Below are 12,975 nucleotides of genomic sequence, written 5' to 3'. Positions count from 1 at the left end.
ACGCACCCTAGTGGCAGCAAATTTAATCTGCCCGCAAGTGTCGTCTAACAACTCTCAATACCCTTCTGAGCTGTATTCCTCTCAATCTGGACGGGCCAATCACATTGTGTATAGAGTCGGTGGGCACAGCCATAATGATGACGACCGAGTTGCGTTTGCGTGCTTCTAGTAAACACAGAAACTGGCGGCGGTCTGTCGAATCAGCTCTGACCGCGACTCTGGAAGACTTGAGTTAAGCTTTTCTCTGAGAAAAGAACAAAGAACGGCACTGAAGTCATTCTTAAGAAAGGAAGATGTGTTCGGAGTTTAGCCAACCGGATACCGTGAATGTTTAAATCTGTCAACTAGCTCTGCTTCACCTTCGTTGCTCTGGTTGGTGTAGTGCTATCCTATCGCGTGCAGAGGGAGTTTGACAGACAACCGTTTATCCGCCCCTCAAATTGAGCTGTCAATGGGGAGTTTTCAGACCAAACATCTTGATGTGGGTCTGGCTTATCAGGCTAAAATTATGCAGGATAGCAAAAAAAATAGATTTTTTTTTATTTTGCATTGTATTCAGCGATCGCGGAATTGCGAAAAACTGGAGGGACTGATATTGAAAGTCTCTCTCCACCGGCATCTTCCCCACCGCATTCAAGCAGGCTTGGGTAACCCCACTGCTTAAAAAACCCACATTAGATCACTTGTAGAAAACTACAGACCTGTTTCTCTCCTACCATTCATAGCGAAAACACTTGAAAGAATCGTTTTCAACCAAGTCTCATCTTTCCTCTCACAGGCTAATCAACTGGAGGTAAACCAGTCAGGTTTCAAAAAGGGCCACTCAACTGAGACGGCATTATTGTCAGTTACTGAAGCCCTGCGGCTGGCTAAAACTGCTTCCAAATCATCAGTCCTCACCCTCCTTGATCTGTCTGCTGCCTTTGACACTGTGAATTATCAGATTCTTCTGTCCACCCTCTCATCACTGGGCATCACAGGGACTCCACTCCACTGGTTTGAGTCCTATCTCACAGGTAGGTCTTTTAAGGTTGCCTGGAGAGGAGAGGTATCCAAAGCACATCAACTGACCATGGGGGTTCCTGAGGGCCCAGTGCTTGGACCTCTCCTCTTCTCCATTTACACTACATCACTGGGACCCATCATTCAGGCACATTGTCTCTCATATCATTGCTATGGTGATGACACACAGCTCCACCTCTCATTTCAACCAGATGATCCCACAGTAGCTGCACGAATCTCAAGCTGTCTGGCGGACATCTCACGTATGGATGAAAAAACCCATTACTGATACAAATGATCCAGAATCCTGTGGCTCGTCTTGTCTTCAATGAACCCAAAAGGGCTCATGTCACACCCCTCTTGATCTCTCTACATTGGCTACCACTCGCTGCCCACATCAAATTCAAAGCTCTGACTCTTGCTTATGGATCTTCCACAAGCTCGGCACCCACATACTTCAGCTCACGCCTAAGAGTCTGCACCCCTACCAGAAGCCTTCGCTCAGCTAACAAGTAAGTTTTCACAGGCTTTGCCGTGACACTCAACACTGAGCTCAGGTGCTCCTGTTTCCACTGAACATCCTTGAGATGTTTCTACAGCTTGCTGAACATGATTTGGAAAGGCATACACCTGTCTACTGTATATAAGGCTCCACAGTTAACAGTGCACGTCAGAGAACAAACAAAGCCATAAAGTACAAGGGATTGTCTGTAGACCTCAGAGACTGTAGTCTGTAGACCTCTGTAGATTTTAAGGAAGCACAGATCTGTGGAAGGGTACAGAAACATTTCTGCAGCTACATGTCCCAATGAGCACAATGGCCTCCATTATCTGGACATGGAAGACGTTTGGAGCCGATCAGGGGAGAAGGGCCTTAGTCAGGGAGGAGACCAAAAACCAGATGGTCACTCTGACAGAGCTCCAGCATTTCTCTGTGGAGAGAGGAGAATCTTCCAGAAGGACAGCCATCTCTGCAGCTGTGTTTCTGCAACTCCAATCAGGCCTGTGTGGGAGAGACGGAAGCCACTCCTCCAGAAAAGGCACATGACAGCCCACCTGGAGTTTGCCAAAAGGCTCCTGAAGGACTCTCAGACCATAAGAAACAAACAACAAACTCTTTGTCCTGAATGGCAAGCATCATATCTGTAGAAAACCAGGGACCACTCTACCCCTGGCCAATCCCATCCCGACAGTAAAGCATGGTGGTGGCAGCATCATGCTGTGGGGGGGTTCAGTGGCAGGAACTGGGAGATTAGTCCGGATCAAGGTAAAGATGAATGCAGCAATGTACAGAGATATACTTGATGAAAACCTGCTGCAGAACGTTATTCACAAATTTTGAACAAAAACAGAATGTGGAAGTTTCGAATTTCAATATTTTATTCAGAATATAAGATAGATGACATATCAAATGTTTAAACTGAGAATGTATCATTTAAAAGGAAAAAAGTTGATTTTAATTTTCATGGCATCAACACATCTCATACAAGTTGGGCCAAGGCCATGTTTCCCCCTGTGTGTCATCCCCTCTTCTTTTTATATCAGTCTGCAAACGTCTGAGGACTGAGGAGACAAGTTGCTCAAGTTTAGGAATAGGAATGTTGTCCCATTCTTGTCTAATACAGGCTTCTAGTTGTGCAACTGTCTTAGGTCTTCTTTATCACATCTTCCTCTTTATGATGAGCCAGATGTTTTCTATGGGTGAAAGATCTGGACTGCAGGCTGGCCATTTCAGTGCCGGATCCTTCTTCTACGCAGCCATGATGTTGTAATTGATGCAGTGTGTGGTCTGGCATTGTCATGTTGGAGAATGCAAGGTCTTCCCTGAAAGAGACGCCGTCTGGATGGAGCATATGTTGTTCTAGAACTTGGATATACCTTTCAGCATCGCTTGGTGTGGCTTGGATTTTCACGAAATAGACAGTGTCGTGGCTAAAACGTTGTTACTTAATATCAACTTGTCTATTTGACTTTTGTACAAGATCAGTATCACATATGCAATCAATACTCTGAGCAATGGCAAGCCATAACTTTTGGTGCTCTGGCGCTTCATAAACAGAACCGCATGCGTCTTGCAAAAGAACATTAGCCGGATCTACTTCTCTCTGCTTGTGTCTATGGCGAGTCGCGCAGGTACTGTGCTAATCTGCAGCGGGAATATTAACACTAATATTATGATGTGTACCAACGTGATTCAGGGTAAGGCAAAAACACGGTTTGGAAAAACTCATGATATACTTGCTCATGGTATACATTTAGTATTGTTTGAAATAGCATGTGTGATAAAGATTAAACTCAAGGGCTTTTTAAATGTATTATTAATACATTATTTTTTGATGGCATTTTTGCCCCAAGCATCCGCTAATTTCTGAGCTTGTTTATGATAATCCAAATGTGGTATTTCCAGTTCATTTTGATTTGGCTGTAAATCATCAGTGTGCTGCGTGAGGTGTCTGGTAAAGTGTGCATGGCTGCCTCTTCACACTCGTTTCACCTTGTAAACAGTCGTTGTTTGAAGTGTAGTCCGTCCGTCGCACACGTTTTTGCCCATCTTCTGCTGACTGAAGGCATGACAAGCAGTTGATTGCAGTAGGAAACGTAGCATATCAGTTTCTCAGTGTTGATGCACTTTGGGTGTTGTAGTTTTTATTCCGATTGTATTACACATCCATTCATGAGAATCGAGCGGGTCACTCGCACCGGTGCGCCTAAATATTTTTTCACAGTCGCACGAAGTAATTTTCAGGCGTAAATGCGCCCAAAATGGCTGTTATGTAGAGCCCTGATGGTTTTCCGGCCTTGACCCTTACACACAGATTGTTCCAGATTCTCTGAATCTGTGGATGATGATATGCAGTGTAGACGATGATAACTTCAAACTCTTTGCGACGTTTCTCTGAGAAACTCCTTTCTGATATTGCTCCACTATTGTCCGCTGCAGCATTGGGGGAATTGGTGATCCTCTGCCCATCTTGACTTCTGAGAGACACTGCCACTCTGAGAGCCTCTTTTTATACCCAATCATGTTGATAATTGACCTAATACGTTTGCAAATTGGTCCTTAGAGATGTTCCTTATATGTACATTTAACTTTTCCGGCCTCTTAATGCTACCTGTCCAAACTTTTTTTGAATCAGGTTTATAATAGGACTTAAGACCTGCAATGCTGCCAGAATTAATCAAACTGTCTGTTTGTCAGCCAAAAGAGAACTGGCACCCCGACTGAGCATGGTTTCTCCCAAGGTTTTTTTTCTCCATTCTGGCCCTGAAGGAGTTTTGGTTCCTTGCCACCGTTGCCTTTGGCTTTTGGCTTGCATAGTTTGGGTCACCAAAATTTCAACTATATTATCTGCCCGCATTGACACTACATGATAATTGAAATGAGCTGATAACATCACCGTTTCCTCCAGAACAACTGTACAGCCAAATCAAATTCTGTTGCATTATTTTCCTGTTAACACTGTAAAGCTGCTTTGAAACAATTGGACTTTTAAAAGCCCTATATAAATAAAGGTGGTTTGATTTGACTAATGTACATGTGGATTTCAAACAAACTTATTTCACGTTGTCATTATGGGGTAATTGTTAGTAGAACTGAGGAAAATAATAAATGTAATCTATTTTGGAATATACCTTTCAAGGCTGTAACATAAAATGTGGGAAAAGTGAAGCGCTGTGAATACTTTCTGGATGCACTGCATTTCCTACAATGGCCACTTGTGTAAATGCATTTGAAATTGGTTTTAAAGCGGGTTAGGGTTAGGTTAGGCCCTCAAATCTGACCCTGGATAGCCACTGCCCTACAGAGATTAGCTCAAACCCAGCCTGTAGCTTTCTAGTAATCTTGAAGAGCTTGATTAACTTGTTCAGGTGAGTTTATTTGCTGTCAGAGCTAACCTCTGCAGGACAGTGGCTCTCCAGGGTCAGATTTGAGGAACCCTGCTGTAATGGAAGCACCACATGGATAATCAGAGGTGTGTAACATACCTTGTCCATGTCTTCTGGATTGGCCTGATAAATCTTTGTCAGGTATTTCCTGAACTGCAGGAGAAAGTTGGTGCACTTGTCCTGCGTCTCCTCCAGCCCGTTTCCTGCTTCCTCCGACAGCCTCTGATAGATCTGACCATCAACACACCATCCACAAACTCATTAGGCGAGTTCATACATACCGATATTAATCACTTCACTTCTGAAGCTGAACCAGTGTGACTGTCGTCCAGTCAAAGCCCTGTTACCTTAGCAAGATGCCAGTTAGACGAGATGCTGTTGAGCTTCTCCAGGTTTGCAATGGCGTCATCTGTGTTTCCCTCGATGTCAAGCAGTGTGGCAAAGCTTATGGCAGCCTCTTCCTCATATCCTCGCACTTGAGAAGGCTAAAGACAAAGAGACCATTAGAGACAGTACAGCAATATGAAACAGAAGCAGGAAGTCACAAATCACCCAAAAGGAAGAGTGCGCATACCTGTATGTCTTTACTGCGAAAGTGTATGAACATCGGCTCCAGAGGTTCAGGAATGCTGCGTTTTCTTCGGATTTTCTCAAGCAAAGGAAGAACAACTTTCCAGTAGTGCACACTGCGGCCTACATACTCCTTCTGGTCATAGTAAGAGTTGACCTGTTCACCCTGTCAAGAGTCAGGACAAACCTGCTCAGTCTGTACTAGTACTCTCATATAAACCAGGGGTGTCCAACCCTGCTCCTGGAAAGCTAGCATTCTGCAGATTTCAGTTCCAAGCCTGCTCCAACACACCTGTCTGTAATTATCAAGCAGCCCTGAACACCATGATTAGCTGTTTCAGGTGTGTTTGATTCAAGTTGGAGCTAAAATCTGCAGTGTGGTAGCCCTCCAGGACCAGGGTTGGACACTCCTGATATAAACAATCTAATTTATCCAGCTCTGCTCAATCCCTCAACTGACTGCGTGAGCTGCTCCCTGAAGTTTATAGCCGTAATATCTGAGAAACTAGAGCACTTTATTACTGAGAGAGTCACTTCTTTAATTCACTGATGCATGATGATGACACTATTGTCTTCTGCAGAGCTACTTATAGCTGAATCGACTGTGTTTCATAACTGAAGACTCTTGCAACAAAATTACTTTAGAAATTGGGCATTTATGGTTAATTCCCAGCTCAGAACGAGCATCATGAGGACGGCTGTGAGCAGACGTACCGTGTCCGTGAGATGCTGAGCCCAGTGGATGAGCAGCGCCGGCTGAAGGCCATGTTTCTCTCCGGCCCGCAGTGTGCCGAGACCATGCTGAACCTGCAGCCGCAGTTTAGCCGACGTCCCCGGCCTGAGACACACAGAGAAAACACTGCAGTGACACTCGGAGCCATGCATCAGGCTCACACTCACAGCAGAATAAATCACTCACAGCGCTCTCTTGTGGATCAGGCTGTAGACGGCGTGCCACCATTCGCTCTGCTTGGCGGAGGACAGTGGCTTCATGATGTGCAGAGGCAAACACCGGGGCTGAAGCGGCGAGGAGCCCGAGGCCATCCGAGCAGTCTCCTGCAGCTGGGTCTGACTGCTGAACACCACGCCACACAAGAACACCTGCAACACACACACACACAGAGTTACAGCTGAGGCGCTTCTTCAGGGCCGCTGAGATCCTGGGACTGGGCCACTTACACAATCCTTACGACAGTATGCCAGCCAGGACTTCAGCTCCTAACGCAATGCTTATGAACTACTGACTTACATTCTTTAGATTACTTACATTTGTCTTAAATCTTGTGAAAATGTCTAGATATACAGGTGCTGGTCATATAGAAAATTATCAAAAAGTTAATTTATTTCACTAATTCCGTTCAAAAAGTGAAACTTGTATATTATACTCATTCATTAGACACAAACTGATATATTTCAAATGTTTATTTCTTTTAATTCGTTCAATATTGAAGACACCTGGTGCCACACTGCAATCAGCTAATTAACTCAAAACACCTGCAAAGGCCTTTAAATGGTCTCTCAGTCTAGTTCTGTAAGCTACACTATCATGGGGAAGACTGCTGACTCGACAGTTCTCCAAAAGATGACCATTGACACCTTACACAAGGAGGGCAAGACAAAAGGTCATTGCAAAAGAGGCTGGCTGTTCACAGAGCTCTGTGTCCAAGCACATTAATAGAGAGGCGAAGGGAAGGACAATATGTGGTAGAAAAAAAGTGTACAAGCAATAGAGATAACCGCACCCTGGAGAGGAGTGTGAAACAAAACCCATTCAAAAATGTGGAGGAGATTCACCAAGAGTGGACTGCAGCTGGAGTCAGTGCTTTAAGAACCGCTGTGCACAGACGTATGCTTCCTGCTGCTGACCAACTTTATGGAGATGCAGATTTCATTTTCCAACAGGACTTGGCAGCTGCACACAGTGCCAAAGCAACCAGTGCCTAGTTTAAGGACCATGGTATCCCTGTTCTTAATTGGCCAGCAAACTCGCCTGACCTTAACCCCAATAGGAGATCTCTGGCGTATTGTGAAGAGGAAGATGCGATATGCCAGACCCAATAATGCAGAAGAGCTGAAGGCCTATCAGAGCAACCTGGGCTCTCATAACACCTGAGCCGAGCCACAGCCTGATCGACTCCACGCCGCATCGCTGCAGTAATTCAGGATAAAGGAACCACAACTAAGTGTTGAGTGCTGGACATGCTCTTACTCTTCATGTTCATACTTTCAAGTTTGCCAAGATTTCTAAAAATCATTTTTTTATATTGGTCTTAAGTAATATTCAACTTTTGAGATACTGAATTTGGCTTTTCAAGTATAATCATCTTAAAAGAAATAAACATTTGAAATATATCAGTCTGTGTGTAATGAATGAATACAATATACAAGTTTCACTCTCTGAATGGAATTAGTGAAATAAATCAACTTTTCGATGACATTCTAATGATATGACCAGCACCTGTATATTATATCTCAATGCATGTTTCATGAAAGCCAAACGCAGGTGAGTATTTCTCATTGAGGATGAGAAAGGGGAGGACGCACCTCCAGGTCGAGCAGGCAGATGGACTCGGCTGCGTTGGTGTCCAGTTTGGAGGTCTCGAGCGTGAGGCGAGGGAAGAGCTGCTTAAGCCAGAGCTGAAGGCTGACGCTCTGCTCCATTAGCGCCCACTGCAGGCCGAGCCACGCCAGATGCTGAAGATCACCCGCATGCAGCAGCACCGCACCTGTGTGAACACACACACACACACACACACACACACACACACACATCAGCACTAGCGCTATAATGAACCGCAGCGAATCCCTGATCCGTACGGACCCGCCACACAGTTCAGCACACATGACCCATGGATTATTGCAAAGTCTAACCAGAAAGTTTGTCATTTGCATGTGCTTGTAAGTCTTGCCAATTTAAGCATTCAAGCGCAAGGAGAGGCGAAAGAACTCAATTCAACACTCGTTTTGTGCGCAAACACTGAATTACTCACTGTGTGAATCGTGCCTCTCTATTTGCAAACACGTAATTCAGTTAGCTTCGGCATCCCCTTGCACTTGAAGACACTCGTATTCTCTCAGAATATCCACATTGGTGAGTATCCTTGAACAGTAGGTTTTGAATGAATGTCAGCAGTAGAGAGAGGAATCAGGGCCCGTATTTATCAAGCTTCTCAAAGTGCTATTTTAGTCTTAAGTGCTGAGAATTCATGACATTTACTCCTACTTTCAAACTTAAGTATAAAAGCAAGTTATCAAATGTCTTAAAGCTCAGAATCCCTCTTCCTCTCCCAGTTATTTAAGAGCTCGAGAGGTCTCTCAGTGGTCAGGAGTGTCCAGTAGGGGCAGTGATGGCGCTGAGGAGACAGAGACGTGAGCAAATCTCTCAATAGAGGGAGAATGTGTTCGAAATGTTTGACGACAAATAGTTCATCAAACAGTATCGTTTGGACAGAGCAGACATCATCTTTTTCAGCGCTGGTTAATGTTGGGTTTAATAAAAAAACAAAAAAAACAAAAAAAAAAACATTCGAGTAATTCAGCTTCTTCCTCCTGCCATGTCGGTTTTCTTTTGGAATCCATGGTGGCTGATTATATATAAACAATCTCGGCTATATATAGGCTGGTCATTTAACAGCACACCAGTTTAAAAAAAAATAATTACATGGATGAAAACATGTTTTTCTTTCATTTAAAATGTGTTTATTATAATGTATTCTCTTAAACTCTTTATTGTCAAATGTGTTTTGAATATAAACTCCTCTTAGGAATTTCACCATTTAATGTGAATTTATCTTTATATTCTTAAAGGGATCCCCTGGTGTTGAGACTTGTGTGGCTTAATATAACATAAATGATGTCTCTTACTGAAATATGTAGTAGAAGACCCATGAAAGATCTACGTTATTTAAAAAATCGATTTTATATTTGGACCATGGGCGGCGCCATTTTGTTTGCATTCTAGGTTGATGACATAGAATGGTTGCACTCCTCAATCAGCTGGCGTTACCCGTAGCTATTTTTACCACAACGCAACTCGAAAATTGTTTCAGAGTTAAACAAAACCAATGAATTGCTTTGTAATTGTACTTAAAACACACTCAAACATACATGTGCACACAAACTCACCTACACAAGTCACAAACAGATCGGCGGGCGCGCACACACACCTGACAGACTGCGCTGTCTCAATCGAGATGTTGGGCTGCTCAGTCTCCACGACAGGGGCTGAATCTGAAATCGACCCCTATACCCTGAAATAGGGCATTATTTGAAGGGACGGCCATTTGTAGTGTTGTCCGACACCAGTGGACATGTTCGAGTGCAGTCATTCAGCCTCACGCGCCGCAATAACGAGTGTAGCCGATTTACAAACAGCTGTCCGACTTTATGCACTCAAACATACATGTGCACACAAACTGTCTCTCTCACAGACTCACACACACCCCAACAGATCGGCGCGAACACACACACACACACACACACACGCACTGCGTGCGCGCATACATAACCCTCAATCCCTGGGTTGATATCATAGATAGACTGTTGATATGCAGTAGATTAACTGTAATGCCTAGTGTGACCAGCAGAGGGAACTATCTAGGTAGGACGATGGGATAGGGGGACGTGAGGAAGAGAGGCAGGATGTTTTGGTGATGATGCATGGGATTGAGAGAGCAGTCTGTCAGGTGTGTGTGTGCGTGCCCGCCAATCTGTGTGTGACTTGTGTAGGTGAGTTTGTGTGCACATGTATGTTTGAGTGTGTTTTAAGTACAATTACAAAGCAATTCATTGGTTTTGTTTAACTCTGAAACAATTTTCGAGTTGCGTTGTGGTAAAATAGCTATGGGTAGCGCCAGCTGATTGAGGAGTTCAACCATTCTACGTCATCACCCTAGAACGCAAACAAAATGGCGCCGCCCATGGTCCAAATATAAAATCGATTTTTTAAATAACGTAGATCTTTCATGGGTTTTCTACCACATAATTCAGTAAGAGACATCATTTATGTTATATTAAGCCATACAAGTCTCAACACCATGGGATCCCTTTAAATAAGGACATCTCTTCAGTGATTGGTTCATGCCTATGACATCATCCAAAATCCCGTTTGTGGCACAGCAAAGTGTCGTAAATCCACTCTAAGACTAGCTCTTCAGATTTAGTCCTACACTTTACTTAAAGGTGCACTAGCAGCTTTTGTCCACTGGAGGGCGCCTATGCAAAACAAATGCGTAGTTTGATGACGCAAAGTGTGAGCGCTGCATCTTGGGAGATGTGGTCTTCTCATCACAGCCGGTGAAAAATAGGACTCGGGCAGAAATCACGTTCATGCATGCGGTTATTAACGTTACTGTAGTCTAAAGCAGAGCAGGACCGAGTGTTATGGACCTGAGCACAGCTGCTGGAGCGATTGTTAAACAAATACCCGCCTTGCGAAAACCGGGACTTTTATTATGACGGGACGGGACTCATTTGCCGGGCGCCTGCACAGATCCGCTCTTCCGGTTATGATTTTGAGGTAATGGAGCTCTGTTTATCATATTAGATACATTTAAGTGTGTTTAAAACGATGTTATGACGTTACTCCGTGCGTTCAGTTGTTCACACTGCTAAGAGTAAAGCGCTCCTGCCAAATAAAAGCCGAAACCGAGGGTAACGCAGATATGACGCGATTGACAGGCGACTCCCTCAAATGCAATGCTGCAACGTCCCTGTCCTTAGTTAAAATAGCAATTTTCTCACAATTTACAAATAGTTGGAAACATCTGGGATATTGTAGGTACTCAACTGAACAAAATATATAACACTGGCCTAATGGCTTTTGGATATTTTACTGCAAAAATACTACATAGTTCACCTTTAAAGTATGATTGGGACGCTTGATAACTAACTTTTAAGCGCAGCTTTGAGCCAAGAATTTTTTTACTCTTAAGTCAATTCTTAGCAGTGTTCTTGTGAGTAATTCTAAGATGTTTGATAAATACGGGCCCTGATATGTATCATTATATTGGATATGACAGGACTGCTCCTGATCGATTGCTCCGGTCTGCTTCCTGTTTGTCCTGCTGCTGTGCTCGCGTGAGCTTTAGATCTAATACTGTCACATGGACTAAATGTTGATACTGTTTAAATTCTGCAGCAGAGCGATGATATCTCAGCTAAATTAAGTGTACATGATACTAGGTAATGATCTGCAAAGCCGTCCCCTCGCTTCAAATATGGCAGGACGATAACCGCTGCGACTAAAGATTGCTTTGTCCATAATCTTCCTCATCAGTTCCATCTCCTCAGCATTACAGATAGCCAAGAGGAACTTGACGCTGCAACAGAAACTATCGACTCTCTCTTTACCAGCTCTCTTTACCAGCACTTTTTTTGAGAGGAAACCAAAAGCTGTGATTGAGGATTGATTGTTCCTGGCTGTTTGATTGTTCCTGATCGATTGCTCCTGTCTGCCTGCTGCTGCTGCCTGCTTCAGCGTTTGCTGCTCTGTATAGCTGTGTTTGAATCTCTATTTGATATATTTTCTTTGTTATCTATACTGCTAAATATAACTAACTCATCACCATATAGTGTTTAATATAGCCTATCAAGTTAAATTTGACATCACTAGCTTTTAATCTAAATCACTACCACACGTTAGCTTTTTGCTAGCCTGGTAGCTTTCCATCCCGGCATCCTGGTCTCCTGTTTTCTGAGTTCTTTAGACAACTCTGGTGAGTTGGATTATTAAATAGACTCCATCAAACAAAGTAAGTGGAGTAAGTTGTGTGTTAAGTTTTGGATTCATCAACAAATACGGTAAGCCATGTCTTCTTCTCCTGTCATTGTCACTTGCACTGCATGCTACATGTTTAGCATATCTATCTCCGTTGGCGAACAGGGCTTCACATGTGATAAATGTAAGGAATTAATCAGGCTGACGGAGAAGATTTCAGATTTAGAGACACGCATCCAAGCTTTATGTGAGAGTAGTGAGAATGTAACAGCTTTAGATACTGCTTTGGATGCGACTAGCTTAGTGAACACTCATTGTTTGGTTCCGGCTGAGCCCGCGCAGCAGGGCTGGGTGACGATGAGAAAGCATAGTCGCAGATCTAAAAACCACTCTTCCGTTCCGATTAGAACATCAAACAGGTTCTCCCCACTCAGTGATGCACCCACTGAGGATCCTGTTGAAAGTGCCCTAGTTATTGGCGATTCTATTACACGGAATGTGAAAATAGAGACACCAGCCACCATAGTCACATGTTTACCGGGAGCCAGAGCGCCTGACATCAAAGCAAATTTAAAAATGCTGGCTAAAGCTAATCGTAAATTCTCTAAGATTATTATGCACGTTGGCACTAATGATGTTCGACTTCGCCAGTCGGAGATCACCAAAATTAACATTAAAGAGGTGTGTAAACTCGCAAGTACGATGTCAAAGGCCATATTTTTCTCTGGTCCTCTCCCTGCTAAAAGGAGTGATGAAATAGTTAGCAGATTATCATCACTCAATGGCTGGTTGTCAAA

General features: G+C 43.7%; 1 protein-coding gene across 2 annotated transcripts in view; it reads right to left on the bottom strand.

Moving 5' to 3' along the window:
• Positions 1 to 12,975, bottom strand: part of LOC137074906 (E3 SUMO-protein ligase RanBP2-like) — an 85,158-nt gene that overhangs the window by 45,641 nt on the left and 26,542 nt on the right. For both annotated transcript variants that reach the window (XM_067442978.1, XM_067442979.1), the window contains exons 6-11: positions 8,005 to 8,186; positions 6,380 to 6,561; positions 6,175 to 6,298; positions 5,465 to 5,626; positions 5,238 to 5,375; positions 4,990 to 5,121 (exon numbers count right to left, since the gene is read on the bottom strand). In XM_067442978.1, coding sequence (XP_067299079.1) covers positions 4,990 to 5,121; positions 5,238 to 5,375; positions 5,465 to 5,626; positions 6,175 to 6,298; positions 6,380 to 6,561; positions 8,005 to 8,186 — 920 coding nt within the window. The remainder of the gene's footprint in view (positions 1 to 4,989; positions 5,122 to 5,237; positions 5,376 to 5,464; positions 5,627 to 6,174; positions 6,299 to 6,379; positions 6,562 to 8,004; positions 8,187 to 12,975) is intronic.

Source organism: Pseudorasbora parva, chromosome 5 (assembly GCF_024679245.1).
Source record: "Pseudorasbora parva isolate DD20220531a chromosome 5, ASM2467924v1, whole genome shotgun sequence".
Classification (NCBI taxonomy): domain Eukaryota; kingdom Metazoa; phylum Chordata; class Actinopteri; order Cypriniformes; family Gobionidae; genus Pseudorasbora; species Pseudorasbora parva.
This window is presented reverse-complemented; position numbering and strand designations above follow the sequence as displayed.